This window comes from Lycium barbarum, chromosome 10, assembly GCF_019175385.1.
Source record: "Lycium barbarum isolate Lr01 chromosome 10, ASM1917538v2, whole genome shotgun sequence".
Lineage (NCBI taxonomy): Eukaryota > Viridiplantae > Streptophyta > Magnoliopsida > Solanales > Solanaceae > Lycium > Lycium barbarum.
Genome location: NC_083346.1, coordinates 95,744,649 through 95,762,843, shown reverse-complemented (window position 1 = coordinate 95,762,843; position 18,195 = coordinate 95,744,649). Strand labels below are relative to the sequence as shown.

The following is an 18,195-nucleotide window of genomic DNA, read 5'->3' as shown; positions in this document are numbered from 1 at the left end:
TTTCCTCCGTCTCATAATAAGTGTCACCTTAGCAAAAAAAACACGCATATTAAGAAATCAATAATGCAATGTGAAGTTTACCAAATTATCCCTATATAATAAAACTAAATTACTTTTTTTGCTCTTGATTAGAGCATGCACAAGTAGTAAACCTTTTGACATTGGTTGACATTATATTGGGAATCCAACAATATCAAGTTACTATATGGCTTTTCCAAACATCATTTAGTTGCTACTTTAACTTGTTAGTTTTTGTATAAAGATAGAATTGGAAAAAACTAGCCAATCTATGTCTTGGTTTCCTAAGGTGACACTTATTATGGGACATTTTTTTTTTTTTTGCTAAGTTGACATTTATTATGGGACGGAGGGAGAACTACGTAACTGAAATAGTCCTTAATGTATGGAAAAACTAATCATTTTAGTCCTTCAATATGCCAGGTTACAAAAATAATACTTTATGTATGAAAACAATGATCATTTTAGTCCTAAACCTTAAAGTAACAGTGCAATTAAATCATTAAGTTTAACCAACAATTCACGTGAGTGAAGCATAAACTAGTGTTTTAAAAGGCAGTTTCAAGACTAGCTTTGGGGCGAGGCACTGGCTAAACACCCCGGGGCTCACGTGCGGGGCTTAGTTCCTGTGAGGCATGCGCCCTAAGTGTCCGACTGTACGCCCTAAACACGCTTAACGCCCAATGCTCGGGGCTCGCCTAACAGTTCTTACACAAATTATATGTTAAATTCTTTAATTAAAATCATTGACCCTCATAATTTTTTAACATGTGAATAATACTTAATAGTTTTTCATCTATAGAATAAGAAGATTGAGTGTAACTCAAATCAAGTCGTAGTATTGCATATTTACTATTTGAGAACATCGTAAGGGTGAATATCACTTAATATTTCTTTTAAAAATACATAGCTGATTTGTACATTTTCACTTGTCATTGGTCGTTTTTCCTATGTATCAAAATTATCATATCTTATTATTTCGCTATTTAAAAGTAATTTTAATTTTATTCATGAAGGAATTAGGTTTTAATTATAATACTGATAAAGTTTATTGATATAAAATGAATAGTATGATAGTAATATTGTTTTAAGAAATTGTGATTTTTTCGTTGTTTGAAAGTTAAGATGTTAGAGTTGATTTGTATTCCATAATAGCTTTTATTTCATTGTATTGTTTATACTTGTAAAATTATGTTATATATAATTATATAAATTGTAAGCAAGGGTGGCTCAAGCGTGACACTAGTAAAGCTTTTGTTTTAGGCCCTCAAACTTTTGAGGCCCCAAAAAATTTTACCAATAAATTTTATGGTTTAAGTTTCTCTTAGATAATATTGAAGATTAATGTCAAAAGAAGTACAAAATGTATATAACAAAAGAAAGAAAAAACATTATCTACTTTTTAAGAGAAATATTCTAAAGCTTTGGACTAAACTACTCAAATCTTCATATTATTAAATAAAATTTTTACAATAACATCTTAGGTAATGTCTTTAAAACACATGGCTAATATCTTATTGACTTGAATTGATCCTCACTAATATAAATACTGATGTTACTATATGTCATTTATTTACAGTTTGCTTATATTTTTTTATGTAATTTTACCTATTTAAAAATATTTATTGTAATTATAATATTTTCTGAAATACTAAAAATAAATACCCATGGGGCTTACGCCCGTGCCTCGGCTGTAAAACGCTCCGCCTTACGCCTTCGCCTTTTAAAACACTGACATAAACTAATGTTTCCCTCTTGCCATCATCGTATATGCTTGCAACAAATAAATATACATTTTCTTGCTTCCCTTATAACATAGTTATCATTCTTGCTTCAAATAGATAGATATAAAGAGAGAAAACGAGAGGAAATAGGTAGGTGCAGTGAATAAAGGAGAGCGGAAAAAAATCAATCATTTCTAATGGAAAAAATAATTGTAGTCTTTGGCTTTTCAAATTAATAAGGATGAAATTAGTAGGCATAATGTCAAAACTAGTTGTATACGCGACTGTATATTAAGTATATTAGTATATATCGCGTGTCAGAGTTAGTTAGGATCAGATTCTGTTATGATAAGTAGGTGGTTAGTTAGTTTAAAGTGTGATGATTAGTTAAATGCCAGCTGTATAACAACTGGCAAGTGAGGTCTACAAATATCTCATTTTCTACATTGAGTTGTAACCGAATCAATACAATCAAATACAATTTCTTCATTTTTCTTTGTTTCCTCTCAATAATGCAAACCTCCATGATCGAGCTTGAAGCTTCGATCATGGCTTCCAATTAATCAATTCACATTGTATCAGAGCAGTGATCCTACGATCAATACTGCAAGCAACATAACTCCATTAGAGGAGAGTTCGAAGATCCAAAAAAGAAAAAATGGGAGAAGAAACACCAACTGCTACAATAGTGACAGTTGATCACCATCATCCATAGTTTTTAGAAGCCTCAGATGTTCCAGGTTTAGTGTTGATCCCTACAAAACGTACAGGACCAGAAAAGGAAAACTAGGTTTCATAAATGGAACACGTGTGAAGAGTAGATATAAAGGTGAGTTAGAAGAGTTATGAGAGAAGTGTGATGCGATCGTACTATCATGGATAAGAAGTACTGTTTCTAGTGAATTGATCCCTAGCATTGTATATGCTACAAGTGCTAAGAGAGTTTGGGAAGAGTTTAGGGAGAGATTTGACAGATCTAATCTCACTAGAATCTATCATATTTGGTCAGAGATAGTGAATTTGAAGCAAGGAAATGATTCAGTAACAAGTTATTTTTTAAAGATGGAGATCCTTTGGGATGAATTGGATGTAATAGTACCTTTACCATCTTGTTGTGATGAATCCAAGCATTACACAGATCACTCAAAGCACAGAGGTTGATACAATTTCTGATGTGACTGAATGAGAGTTTTAGCAACATAAGGAGTAACATGTTAGCAAAAGGATCAGAAGTGACAATAAATGAAGCCTATGTTGTTACCACTCAAAAAGAGAGTCAAAGATCTTTGGGAGTAGTAGGTGCACATAGATATACCTTGACCATGCTAGCAGGTAGAAACCAAGGAAATAGATACAGAAAGCCAACATAAGCAGTAGCATGTCCATCAGGAGAACCTTGTGGTGAATGTGGCTATAAAGGGCACAGAACTGTAGATTGTTACAGACTTGTAGGATATCCAACAAATTTCAAGAGTAAGAAGAAAAATGGACAATCTGGTGAAGAGTTCAAGTCATATGCAATCTCCACTACAACTAATGAAGGAGAAGAGTCTAGTGGATCCAAATCACAAACTGGTGGGCTATTCACTCCTCAGCAGTATCAGGAAGTTCTGAACAAGCTAGATGATTCAGCACCAACCAAATGTGTGTCAAACATGGCAGGTATAACCTCTCTACTATCCAATGCTTTTGTATATGAGTGGATAGTGGATTCAGGAGCTTCATATCATATAATACCTTGCAAAGAGTTGCTTACTGCTCTTAAAGGATTAAAGGATCAAGAAAATAGTAAAGTTCAAACTCCAACTGGTGACAGATTTGAAATAACAAATGCAGGAAATGCAAAGATATTAGGTGATCATAGGATACAGAATGTGTTGCATGTACTAGACTTCAAATTTAGTATATTGTCAGTATCTAAGCTCACCAAGGAACTGTGTTGTGCAACATTTTCTTGCCTGATTTTTGTGTGTTTCAGGGGCTCTTCAATGAAAAGGTAATAAGGATTGGTAGGGAGAGAGATGGATTATACATTTTGTAGGAATCTGGACAAATAACAGCTCATGTAGTTGGAAGTGAAACACTGAATAACAATAAAGAAGGACAACTTTGGCATATGAGGTTGGGACATCCTTCAGTAGGAGCAATAAAGTACATTTCATCACTCAAGATCAAGGTAGAAGCAGGCATCCAAGATAACTGTGAAGTATGTCCTTTAGCAAAACATCATAGTTTGAATTTCCTGTTAGTACTTATATGACAGTAGCATGTTTTGAACTTGTACATATTGACTTCTGGGGACCTTATAAGAAGGCTACATATGATGATAAACAATATTTTGTCACATTAGTGGATGATTTCAGCAGATACACTTGGGTTTTCCTTATACATTCCAAGAAAGTGTTTACTGTCCTTTCTGAATTATTGTGTCTGATTAAGAACCAGTTTAACTGTACTGTTAAGATAACCAGGTCTGATAATGGCACAGAGGTTTTTAACTTTAAATGAGTGAATTTGCTTGCTGATAATGGTATTATACATCAAAGTAGTTGTCCTTATACTCCTCAACACAATGGCACAGTAGAGAGAAAGCATAGGCATATCCTAGAGGTTGCTAAAGCCTTGAAATTTCAATGTGGAATTCCTATTATTTTTTGGGGAGATTGTGAAACTGTAGTTCATTTGATTAACAAGCTTCCCTCAATGGTTTTAAAAGGAAAGAGTCCATATGAAAAATTGTTTGACAAAGCACCTAGTATTGATCACTTGAGAGTTTTTGGTTCTTTATGCTATGCTAGTCAACTGCCTAGAAGGGATAAGTTTGCTGAAAGGGCAAGACAATCAGTCCTGGTTGGTTATTCAGAGAAACAAAAAGGTTATAGACTATTTGACCTTGTTTCCAAGATGATCTTCATCAGCAGGGATGTCACTTTTAGGGAAAATATTTCCCTTATCTGGATGTTCACTCTTCCCCTCAAGAGGATATGTTTTCCTTCGTTATTTCTAAAGCAAAAGGGACAGATGATACTAATGGTGCTTCTTCAATTCTTGTTCATGAGAGTTCAGGACCAATACAGCACATTGTTCAACCTGAACATGATGACAACTCTGACAGTGTGGAACAGGTTGAATCCCACATTGATGAGCTTAGCAGTTCTGCCCCTCTCATGAGTTCTGAACATGACGAGAATGGGCATGTTGAGCAATTAGAGGAAGATGCAAACTTGCATGAAGAAGAAACTGCACAAGTGAATGATCATGTTCCTTTGATGCAACAACATGAAGAAGTGGTTACATAAATGCCTATCATACAATAGGAGCAAAGAAGACCTTCCAGAAATGCCAAACCACCAATTTGGCATAGTGACTATGTCATGACACAAAAAACTGCTGGAAACTGTGCCTATCCCATAACTAGTCACATATCATACTCTCATCTCACACCATCCTATCAGACATACCTAAGTAATCTTTCTACTGTGAAAGAACCTTGAAGCTTTCATAAAGCATCTAAAGACAAACTGTGGGTTGAAGCAATGAAAAACGAGGTAGATGCACTTGAAGAGAATCAGACTTGGGAACTGGTGGACTTGCCACCAAGAAATTTGCCCATTCTTTCAAAGTGGGTGTATAAAGTAAAGCTAAAAGCAAATGGAGGAAATACTTTACTACCATGAAACTTTCTCACCAGTTGCAAAAATGGTTACTATGAGAACAGTCATCAGTATAGCAGCATCACATGATTAGGAACTATTTCAAATGGATATCAATAATGCATTTATTCAAGAAGATCTAGATGAGGAGGTGTATATGTTTCTTCCACAAGGTTTTCATAGACAATGGGAGACTAGAGTTTGTAAATTACTGAAGTCATTGTATGGCTTGAAACAGACCTCAAGACAATGGAATATAAAGTTGATACTGCCTTAGGGAATGCAGGATATACTCAAAGTTCATATGATCATTCTCTGTTTATAAAAAGAAGGGACAAAGAACTGGTGATCATCTTGATGACTTGCTTATAACAGGAAATAGTTCACAGCTTGTTGATGACACAAAGAAGTATTTGCATAGTTAGTTTAAAGTGAAGGATTTGGGAATATTGAAGTATTTCTTAAGAATAGAAGTGATGAGGTCCAAGCTTGGGATACTGCTCAATCAAAGGAAGTACACACTTGAGCTGATCTCAGATGTTGGTCTTAGTGGTGCTAAACCTGCTAGCACACCACTAGAAGCAAATGTCAAACTCATTTTTGTGGATTATGATGCAACTATTGCCAAGGATGGTGACAACAAAACTGACAAGACAAATGATCCAGTACTAGAAGATATTGGATGCTATCAAAAACTGGTAGGTAAACTTATTTACTTGACCATTATTAGGCTAGATATATGTTTTGCAGTACAACTGCTAAGTCAATTCATGCAATTACCCAAAAGGTCACATTGGGATGCAACTCTAAGAGTTGTGAGATATGTAAAAAGACCACCAGAATTAGGAATACTATGGAAGAGAAATCCAATCAAAGACCTGACAATCTTTTGTGATTCAGATTGGGCCTCTTGTCTTAATACAAGAAGATCAGTGACTGATTTTGTGATGCAACTTGGAGGGTCATTGATTTCATGGAAATCTAAGAACCAACATACAGTGAGTCGAAGCTCAGCAGAAGCACAATACCAAAGCATGGCCTCAGCAGTGTCAAAAATTGTGTGGTTAACTGGAGTGCTTAGAGAACTTCAAGTTGAGATTGAGCTTCCAATAAGAGTTTATTGTGATAGCAAGGCTGCTATACAAATAGCAGGGAATCCAATCTTTCATGAACGAACAAAACATATTGAGATAGATTGTCATTTTGTGAGGGAAAAGTTCAAAGATAGGACAATATTGCCAACTTATGTCAACACCAAGCTACAACTTGCTGATCTGCTCACCAAGGGCTTGGGAGCATCACAGCATCACACACTTCTATCCAATCTGGGAGTGATCGATGTGTTTCACCCACCAGCTTGAAGGGGAGTGTCAAAACTAGTTGTATACGCGACTGTATATTCAGTATATTAGTGTATATCGCGTGTCAGAGTTAGTTAGGATCGGATTCTGTTATGATAAGTAGGTGGCTAGTTAGTTTTAAGTGTGATGATTAGTTAAATGCCAGTTGTTCAAGTGAGGTCTACAAATATCTCATTTTCTACATTGAGTTGTAATCGAATCAAGACAATCAAATACAATTTCTTCATTTTGCTTTGTTTCATCTCAATAATGCAAAGCTCCACAATCGAGCTTGAAGCTTCGGTCATGGCTTCCAATAGATAAATTCACACATAAAGCTTTCCAGATCACTACCTTAGCTCCTACCCAAAAGAGAGGGATAGATAAAGATTAGACAAAGAGAGGATGAGCCAGAGACGTAGTTGGGTTATCGGTTTAAAGGAAAAAACATGCATTGATTATTGGTATAGGAGTTTCCTAACAAAAGTTGACCTTTCTTCTCATTATATAATTGGTTATGGCCGAAAGGTTTCAATCCCCTTTTTTATATTTTATACGGCTCACATAAATTGTTGGTTAAACTTAATATATATTTTATTTGCACTGTTGCTTTTAAGGTTTAGGATGAAAATGATCACTTTCTCCATATATAAAGGACTATTTTGATTATGGAGTATATATGAAGGACTAAAGAATCACTTTTTTCATACATTAAGGACTATTTTGGTTACATGGTATATATGAAGGACTAAAATGATCACTTTTTTCATATAATAATAACTATTTATGTTATATAGTATATTTGATGGATTAAAATAATCCAACCCTCATACATTAAGGACCCTTTTGATCATTTCTCTGTTAAATCTGTTAACTTAAGGGAAAAAAAGAAGAGAAAATTTAGGTTAACTAAAACTATTGAATTTGATTACGAAACCTCTCTACATTTTTAAACTTTTGATATATATAATTCAAGTTACCCTTTCTAAACTAATGTTGAATAATTACGTTATGGTTTGTTTTTACTACACATGTTTTTGTGTACAATGCCTAAATTCAAGACTAATTTTGAATTATAATACATTCTTATTAGATTGTAATTGTGATTGTAAAATATTAAATACAATTTACATCTTGAACATTTATTTCCTTAAGCCGAGACCGAAGAAGTAAAAGCAAGACATAAATGACATCTACCACATTTTTGGTAGTATTATAAGTTGGAAGAAATGTCAAATTTGTCATTGAATAATGCGAAAAGATCTATATGTCCTTTTTTAATAGTTGGGTTATGCCCTTATAGTGACAAAAGTGGGCTATATAATCTGCATATATTGACTAACGAAGCTAATTAGCATGGTTTTTTGTCACGTATCCAAATTAATACTCAACAAAAATATGATTAAATTTGCCCTGAACTATGAGAAATATGGTCTAAATATATCCCCCATTTAGTTTGGGTCAACCATGATCTTTTGGTAGATGTAAATTCTCGGAGGAAACGTTGCAATAATGCTGCTCTATTTTTTGTTGAGATTTCTTAAACTTTGAACTAACAATATTGATTCTTCCAGTAATCCGTGCAAACCTTTACATTAAAGGGATTAGTTCAAGAGAAAAATGTGAAATGTAAAACTTTTTTATTTCTACAGAGTACCTTGTTATGCCATTTCTAGAAGGATACATGATCAATATTCAAAAAGTTGAATCTTCTAATGCTACTTATATAGCTGACTTTAAATTAACATCCCATTATACGCTTTTTTGTCTTAGGCTTCTCCACAACAGTACCATCATTTCCAGCAAGTGCACGATACTTATCCTTCCTAGTAAAAGTAGTACACTCATAAGAAAGAGTTGCAGCAATAACCCTTTGTATGTAATTAGCCACTTCATGACTTGATTTCCCTGATTTGCAAGTTAGCTCACAGGGCAACTTGTTCAAGAATGTAACTTCATAAGCTGGGCTAGGGTTCATGAAGAAGTAAAATGGGTCCATCCCTTTCCACCCTCTAGCCGTTGTACCGTGAAACATGCTCATTTTATTCACCATAGCCACAGGCACGAGCTCATCGGTTAACTCAGCAAATAAGGCCGAGAACCTAAGAAGAAACGGTTCCCTACACGTAGTCCCCTCCGGGCAGATTGCTAGGTCACCTGTTAAGAATTCATCACCAACTTAATGAATATATATACGATACTTTAATGAAGAATCTAGAATATTCAAAGAGTTGGTAGATAATTGAAAGGAGAACTCTAGAATGAGAATTCTAGCGTGAGAAGCCTAGAAGCATTCTAAAAAGTTCATTTCCATAAATAAGTGGAAGGTTTAATTCTAATATATAACTTCCACTTTCTTCCATTCACCACCTATACATAGGTGTGGTCATTTGAGTTGTATGTGTGTTCAAGTAAAGATTGAGTGCTTAAGCAAGTAAGAATTGAGTCATCCAGTGAGAAGTGTGCCACCGAGTGAGAAGTAATAGAGAGCAACAAACATGGTTGCTAGAGTGTGAGTGCAACAAAAAAAAAAACAAAAAAAAAAAAAGATCACGTTGTAAGGCCGAAGCTAGTCCTCACTTTGCGATAATAAAGTTCTATTTGTGAGCAACCAATCATGCCCAAAAATTCTCAACATCACCTTCTTGTAGAAGTTTCTTGATCATGGAGGCATCCAAAGCTCGATCACGATTCAGCCTAACCGTCTTAATCGGTGAAATGGTCTCAGAAAGTCGCGAAACGGAGTATGTAACAGCCGGGATCGGTCGACCAAGTGCAGTGGAGAGGAAAATAGGGTCAAGAAGAGTCCTGTGAGAGCAGATGAAGAGTACACCCGATTTGTTATCCGATTTCTTGACGGGAGGTGGAGGGTTACCCTTAACGATGACACGAACACCTAGTGCTCGAAATGCATAGTAGACGATGGGCATAGGGAGGAGTGATCCGGCAGCAATGCGCAAGCAGGCGAGGATGAAACCGATGGGGATCCATAGAATGATGAGCAATGCCATGATAGGTGTTGGCTTTTGGACTAATCGGCCGTCGTGGAAAATGATGGGCTTGGGAAGTTTGCTTGTGGTTACAGCCTTAACTTCTGGCTTAGGTGGTACAATGTAACCTTCCTGCATTCTGAACTTTGTTACTTCATCGAGTTCCAACTAAGATAACCCAAGAAAAATCACATCTATAACAGAATTCAAACAGAGTTTTTCATTGATCCTATAAAAACTGTCATTCTTTGTAGTTGACAGAAATTTATCTCCATGTTTCCACATCTCAAATTAACTAAAATAAATCTCCTTTAATTAGAATTTTTATTAGTTCATGGTAGAGATAGATTCAGGATTTGAAGTTTATGGTTTTTACTGCGACCTCGAGTTAATATACAATAATAATTGAGTTTACAGTCAAATATTTATAAGCATTTAGTGATAGTGACCCTTGAAACTTACATGGTAGATCCGCCTCTCGTTCAAGGGATCACAACATGATATAATTGCACTAACTTCATGACAAGCTATTGTTTGTTTTATTGGATCTTTGCCCCCTATTTATAACTAGCTGATTGCTAAGATTAGTGATCATTAGAAATTGAGATACTCTTTCTACGTTTAACTACTTTGAGATAGATTAATATGAGTGGAAAACTGATTAGTTGATGATTAAATGTAGCAAAGAACTAACCTTACACAAAGCCAAGAAAGGAAAATCTGTATGACGATCACCCAATCCAATCTCAGGTTTGGTCTCTCCAAATGCCTTTTGAAGAGCATCAGCTTTGTTCTTCCCGACAAGCACTCCTGGCTTCTTTACAAAACCAGTAGCCCTACCTTTATAACTTCCAATCTCAGTCCCTAAAACTATATCAGCCCCCAAAAAATCCTTCAAAAATGCTTCCACCATAACCCTCGGATTCGCAGTCAAAACGCAACGGGTCCCACACGAAGAGAACACTTTCCAAGACTCGGGATGAAGATCCCCAGAATAGAATTTGGGTAGCACTGCACGTGCTACCGACTCTATATCAGAGACCTTCATCCCTGCAAACGTCGCGAAAATAAGGACTTGGATTCCTGCAGACTCCGAGAAGAAATAGTAAAGTAGTCCGGCGAGTGGTGAAGCCAAGAGAAGGAAAAGTAATCTTAAAACCCCTCCAACTTCAAAAGCAATTAAGGCAAAATAAGGGAAAGAGCTTCGACCTCGAAGCAATGTTCCATCCATGTCCGCAACCACAGTGTCCTTTTCGCGCCCTATTGATGCACATTTGTCCACAGTTGGGAACGTTGTTATTGCCATTTTTTGCAGCTTCTAAAGTTAACAAATATAGCTGTTATTTTTTTCTTTTAAGCTGCTTGAAGTTAACTTTCTCCAAGTTTGAGTGTATATATGCATGTTGATTAAGAAAAATGACAAATGAGGAAAACATAGTGAAGATGGTCTCTAAGATCAATGCCCATAATTGTTGGCGTTGAAGAAATTAAAGCTTATAGAATTTGCCTAAAATTGGCATATTCTTGTTTCTCTAGGATGGCGAAAAGCCTATTTTTTCTTAGTGCAAATCGTCAGTCTTGTTTTTGTGCATTCACCTCTTAATATATTTTCATACTTTTTAAGTCATAGGAATGTATGTTGCGTGCAGTTTTTTGTCTTTTAGTTCCATTAAATTCAAAGTACAGGTCAACGAAACCATATTGAATTTCCCAAAACATAATGTCTTTGTTTAGGAGCATATTAAAATGCTTCTTTGTTCAAACCGCCAATTTCTAAACTTAGCTTGAATTATACAAGTATGGAATATTAGAAAATAAAACTTTAATATATAATGCACAAAATGACAACCGGCCGCTGTGCAATTATTCCTTGTAATATTTGCTAGTTTATATGGACTAGGGGTCCAAAGTATCGGGACAACACAAAAGTAATCAAATATAGCACAAACATACGTTACCAAAGAAAAAGAAAGTTTAACTTCTCCACACGCGGGTATAAAGTTTTTTATACTGTGAGGCCACTCAAAGGTCATTTATAGGTATCTTTCCATTATAACATGGATAAGTAACTATTAAAAACAATGAAGTTGAACTGAGAAATCTTAAACAAGAGCTTTAACTACAACAATGGAGGTGTTGCAGTTGATAGGAGTTCGAGAGAGAAGAAGGAGAATGCAAATATCTGGAGAATGTAAAATGAGAACTTAAAGTTCTCTTTCCATTGACTACAAGTTATATACAGGATTTACAACTTACAGCTGTCAACAGTTGTTCATCAACTAACTAACTAACTCCTAATCATTCACTAACTAACTATCAGTAACTAACTCTAATATAATTAATTTAAATATATTATCTTCAACACCCCTTCTCAAGTTGGTGGTGATGATTTCATGCTCAGCATAATAGAATGTTTGATTCTAGTGAGGGCTTTTGTAAGAATGTCTGCTAGCTTATCAGTAGTTGTGATGTGATGTAAAGAAATGAGCCCCTCCTGTAGTTTATCCCTAACAAAATGACAATCAACTTCGATATGTTTAGTACGCTCATGGAAAATTGGATTTCTGGCTATATGAAGGGCAGATTGACTATCACAGTAGACTGCAATGGGAGATGGGCAGCAGATGGTAAGTTCATTAAACAGTCTTTGCAACCACACCAGTTCACCTACAACTTTCCTCAATAATCTATACTCTGCTTCTGCTGAGGACAAATAGACAGCTTCCTGCTTCTTTGACTTCCAACTCACAGGGCTATTTCCCAACAAAACTAAGTATCCACTAACTGATCTTCTAGAGTCTGGGCAAGATGCCCAGTCAGAGTCACAAAATGCCTTAACTGTGCAATCTGGATCTTTTGACATTAAGATGCTCAGAGTTGGATCCTTTTTCAAATATCTAAGTAGGTGAAATGCTGCTTGTAAGTGTGGTTCTCTGGGATCCTGCATGAGCTGACTCAATTGTTGCACACTAAAAGCTATATCCAACCTCGTATTTGTGATGAAGTTGAGTTTTCCTATTAGCTTCATGTAGTATGTGGGATCTGAGAGTGCTTTCCCCTCCTTGGACCTGAGCTTTATAGTAAGATCAAGAGGGGAAGAGAAAGGGCCAAAAGCACCACAGTCATACTCTTTCAACAAATCAAGAACAAATTTCCTCTGGGAAATGATGACCCCACCATCAGTGTCCAGAATTTCAAGACACAAGAAGTAATGCAACTTACCAGGGTCTTTGATCTTAAATGTGTCATGCAAATACAACTTGAGATTTGTCATTTCTGTTGAGTCTGTCCCAGTGAGTATTACATCATCAACGTATACAGCTACAAATACCACTAGAGAACCATTTTTCTTATAGAACAAAGAGTAATCAAAATAACCTCTAAAGGACAAGGCTTCAGTTAACTTGGCATAACACTGTCTACTTGCTTGTTTTAACCTATAGAGTGACTTGTTGAGCTTGTATACCAAAGTAGGCTCAATCACATCCAAGCCTTGTGGTACTTGCATATACACTTCTTCATGGAGATCTCCATGAAGAAATGCATTATTGACATCAAGCTGAAACATATCCCAACCCTTCTTAACTGCACATGCCACTAATGTTCGAACAGTGGCCATCTTCACCACAGGGGAGTAAGTCTCAGTGTAATCAACCCTTGCTTGTTGAGTGTACCCTTTCACTACCAACCCGACCTTAAATACTACCATCTGTTTTATGCTTGACTTTGTAAAACCACCTACAACCAATTGCTTGTTTCCTTAAGGGCAACGGCACAAGATCCCATGTGTTGTTGGCATATAGAGCTTCAAATTCCTGAGACATGGCAGTTTGCCAAGCAGGATTTAGAACTGCTTCTTTATACGAGGAAGGCTCACAATCATGACAAACATTTTGAACAAGAAGCTAACTAGCCGGTGTCAATGCATCAGGTGAAATATGGTGGTGTTTGGAAAACAAAGCAGTCAAGGAAAGAGTTGATACAGTAGGTTTTAATGTGGGAATGGAACAAATGTAATCTTTCAGATGTGTGGGGGCCTTGTGAGGTATGTGTGAAGTTTTTTGTGGAACTAAAGGTGGAGCAGGTGTGGTAAGTGGAGATGGAGTAGATAGGGAAGATAGAGGAGCTGGTTGTGGAGAGTTAAGTGCCAAATTAGGTTCAGTGACAACTATATTCCTAGGATCATGTGCTGAAGCATTATGTGGTACTAAATCAGTACTTATGAAATAATCATTAAAAACTACAGACTTAAGAACATTATGAAAAGAAGCTTTATCAAAAGAAAAAATGAAAGGAAAAATATTTTCGTGGAACGCTACATCTCTAGAAAACATGCATTCTTTTGTAGCAAGACTCATCACCTTGTAATCCTTTGTGCCAAATGGATATCCTACAAAGGTGTGAGGTGTGGTTCATGGTTCAAATTTGTCCCTGTGGACTTTAGGAACTGTTGGATAGCATAAGCGACCAAAGGATTTAAGATGGGAATAGTTTGGTTTTCTCTTGTTCAGAAGCTCATAGGGGCATTTGTTATTCAAGTAAGTTGAGGGAATCTGTTTATAAGGTATGTGGTTGTCAAGATACACCCTCCTTAATATTTTAGGGGCAGTTTGGATTGAAATAAGAGTGCTCTAGCAGTTTCAAGCAAGTATTCATGTTTTCTTTCTACTACACTGTTTTGTTGTGGTGTATAGGGACAGTTTTCTGATAAAGGATTCCTTTGGTTTGAAAGAATTGGGTTGTTTCATTACTAGTGAACTCAAGGCCATTGTCTGACCTGATGCTCTTAATGGAAATATTGAACTGGTTGTCCACTATGGTGGCAAAGGATTTCAAAACTTAGAGAGCATTGCTTTTGGTGCTCAGTAAGTGTGTCCATGTGGATCTACTGTAATCATCTACTAAAGTAAGGAAGTATTTGTAGTTGTCATGCGTATTGACATGGTAAGGTCCCCACAAGTCAATATGTAGTAGTTCAAAAATCTTAGTGGTACAACTGGTGCTTTGTTTAAAAGCAAGTCTGGGTTGTCTTGCCATGGGACAGATAGTGCACAAAAAGGGTTGTTTGGGTGAAAACTTAACTGGTAGAGTAGGAATACCTTTCATTTTTACAAAAGGCACATGGGCAAGTCTATTATGCCACAACAAGTCCACATCATTCCCATTAAAAACGTAAGAACTCTCAGCAAACTCAGCAATATTATTATCATTGTGGCAAGTGGAAACATTTACAAAAGGTGATGAAACATATGGAAAAGGTTTGCCAGAAATCCTAGTGGACACAATTACTACCATTAATACAAGGTTCATGACCAACTGGAGAGGAATTGACACTTGAAACACAACAGTAAACAGAATTGATAGTGCTACCAGCTTTACATTTCAAACATCTGGAGCAAAGGAAGTAAAGTCCATCCTTGCTACTACCAATCACCTGAGACCTCTTTATTGAAGGGCCCTAGAATAGAAAAAATGCATTAGTGAAGAGAAGCACGCATTTCAATGAGAATGTCAATGAATGAACTGAAATAAGGTTGTACTTGAAACAAGTTACATATAACACTTTATGCAGTATGATCTTAGGTGTGATTGTAACATCACCAAACTCTGTTACTTTAACTCTATATCCATTTGGTAGAGAAACTAATAAGGGATAGGATAAAGTTGTGATATTAGTTAGGGAGGATTTATTAAAAGTCATATGGTTAGATGCTCCTGAGTCTATGATCCACAAATCAGCTTTTGATTCAAAACACTTGCATGAAGGTTTGTCAAAGTCAACAGAAGAGGTACAGACTACAATACCTGCACAACTCATAGAACCAATATTAACAGCAGAACTTGTTTGATCCTCTCCAGCATTTTCTGCTTTGAAGTGCTGCAGCATGTTCATGATCTGTCCATATTGTTCCTTTGTAATACTAGCACTTGGATGAATTCCATTTTGAGTGTCACCTGCCAGATTATCCCCTCCATAATTTGACATCATGTCATTAGACACACCGTGCACATTGGCTGCAGTCCTCTTTCCCTTGTCAATCCTGGGATTCTGGCCACTGTTTCGTGGGTAACTTTGGTAATTGCCTTGTGAATTGTAGGTGTGAGTATTATTAGGGTAGCCATGTAGTTTATAACACTTGTCCCTTATGTGTCCTGGTCTCTTACAAGAGTCACAAAATAGTCCATTTCTGCTATTCCTCGAGTAACTGCTACTGCCTACATGATGATTATTCCTTGATGGATGGTTAAATGAATTGTTGTGTCTTGTATAACTGCTACTCCCAACATAGTTGTTAGTGGAGTAATTTGTCTTAAAGTTCTTTGTAGGCTGGTTTTTGTAGTTCATAGTTGAAGCATTCAAGGAGGTAAGCTCCATTCCTAGTCGATTACTAGGTTTGAACCCTTTTTGTTTTTCCTCTTAAATTAGAATAGAAAAGGCTCGTGCCATGGATGGAAAGGGATTCATCATGAGAATGCTTCCCCTTACCACAATATATACCTCATTTAATCCCATAAGGAATTGAATTAGACGTCGATCCAGTTCTGCTTTGTGAAAACTCTCTTTTGCTCCACATGTACAATTGCATTTGCACTGATTCTTAGTGTTTAAGGTACTCAATTCTTCTCACAGCTTCTTTATTCGTGTATTGTAAGTAGTAATGTCCAAAACCAATTGCGTAAGGTCGTTGATTTCCTGCTAAATTTGATACAGTTTTTCCCCATTGGTTTGGTCATACCTATCTTCCAATTCATTCTACAACTCCACAGAATCATTGACATATTCTACACTATCCGACATCTCTTTGGACAAGGAATTCAAAATCCACGAAGTTACCATATCATCACATCTCTCCCACTGACGGAGTTGTGATGAATTCGCATCAGGTTTCTTGCACTCACCATGGATGAACCTCAGCTTGTTCTTCACGGACAGGGCTCGTAAAACACTTTTTCTCCAGGATCTGTATCCAACTCCATCGAAAGGAACTGTAACTAACATTACACCAGCACTATCCGAAGGAAGCATGTAGAGAGGACTGCTCGTATCTATGGTGGAGGTGTTTCCCTCACTTGCATTTACTTTAAGCGCCATTTTTCGATGTGAAATTAGGTCAATTGAGAATTGAAACTTGAAATTAGGGCAATGAAAATTTTGAATCAAGACAATCGAAACTGTAAATCGAACAAGCGATGTGTGAATTTGACACAAGAAGAACTCCATATACGATCTCCGTTGAATCGCACTGTAACGAAAAATTGCGATAAATCGATTTGAAAAAGACGAAACCCTAAAATTCTGATGAATTTTTCCAGAAACAAAACTTCAAAAATGCGGAATTATAGATTGAATAGCTCTGATACCATATTAAAAACAATGATTTGAAATGAGAAAGCTTAAACAAGAGCTTTAACTACAACAATGGAGGTGTTGCAGTTGATAGGAGTTCGAGAGAAAGAGATAGAGAAGAAGGAGAATGCAAATATCTGGAGAATGTAAAATGAGAACTCAAAGTTCTCTTTCCATTGACTACAAGTTATATACAGGATTTACAACTTACAATTATTCATCAACTAACTAACTAACTCCTAATCATTCACTAACTAACTATCAATAACTAACTCTATTATAATTAATTTAAATATTGTCTTCAATAGTAACTTACATATATTATATATAGGGTTGTTCAAAATCGAACCGCTACCGATAATCCAACCGCAAAATTGGCTTATTGGCTTAATGGTATTGCGTTATCGGATCAGCGGTTGGGGAATGGATTAAAATTTTACAGTTATCGGCTTATCGGTGCGGGGGCGAATTACTCAATTTTCTTATCCGGTAAACCGTTAATCCGTTAATCCGTTAATCCGTTAAGAATTTGTCATATTTATATTCTTAGCCCTAACAAATAAAATATGTATTGTGATTGTGTCACGACCCAACCCCGTAGGCCGTGACTGGCGCCCTAGTTGGGCACCCTGACATACCTATCCATATCGAAGCACAAACAAATGGCATATATGCCGTCTCAAACTATATCAAACGGTATTAACAAAACATCATATCAGAGTGCGAAGAGGCGGTGGAATATACATCGCCGAACATATGCACATATATCAAAAAGCCGACAAGGCTGTCAAATGTGTCAAAAGCCGACAAGGCTATCAAATGGCACAATGGTCCAAAACATATACAGAATGCACGCCAACAAGGCTGCCATAGACATACACAAATTGCACGCCGACGAGGCTGCCATAACGAATAGAATCATACAAACGCTACTGTACAGAAGTAGTCACACACACCCACAATTACGTCTACAGACCTCTAAATAGACAAACCGAATCATATGGCGGGACAGGGCCCGCCGTACCCCTGAACAAATACATATATACATAGCGAACAAATGTATACCAAAATATATGCTCTGAAATGAGAAGAGCAATCCAACAGCAGAAGGGGATGTCCTAA

At 36.4% G+C, this 18,195-nt stretch overlaps 2 protein-coding genes across 2 annotated transcripts; both read right to left on the bottom strand.

The window, feature by feature from the left end:
- Positions 1 to 8,309: 8,309 nt before the first annotated feature.
- On the bottom strand, positions 8,310 to 11,524 carry LOC132614674 (glycerol-3-phosphate acyltransferase RAM2-like). Its single transcript, XM_060329190.1, has 3 exons — positions 10,420 to 11,524; positions 9,377 to 9,857; positions 8,310 to 8,892 (listed from the first exon to the last, which is right to left on the bottom strand). The coding sequence occupies exons 1-3, from the start codon at positions 11,029 to 11,031 to the stop codon at positions 8,477 to 8,479; spliced, it is 1,509 nt and encodes a 502-aa protein (XP_060185173.1). The 5' UTR covers positions 11,032 to 11,524; the 3' UTR covers positions 8,310 to 8,476.
- A 2,106-nt stretch (positions 11,525 to 13,630) lies between these two features.
- Positions 13,631 to 16,101, bottom strand: LOC132613149 (uncharacterized). The gene is made up of 3 exons (XM_060327196.1): positions 15,531 to 16,101; positions 14,825 to 15,058; positions 13,631 to 13,965 (listed from the first exon to the last, which is right to left on the bottom strand). The coding sequence occupies exons 1-3, from the start codon at positions 16,099 to 16,101 to the stop codon at positions 13,631 to 13,633; spliced, it is 1,140 nt and encodes a 379-aa protein (XP_060183179.1).
- Positions 16,102 to 18,195: the final 2,094 nt, after the last annotated feature.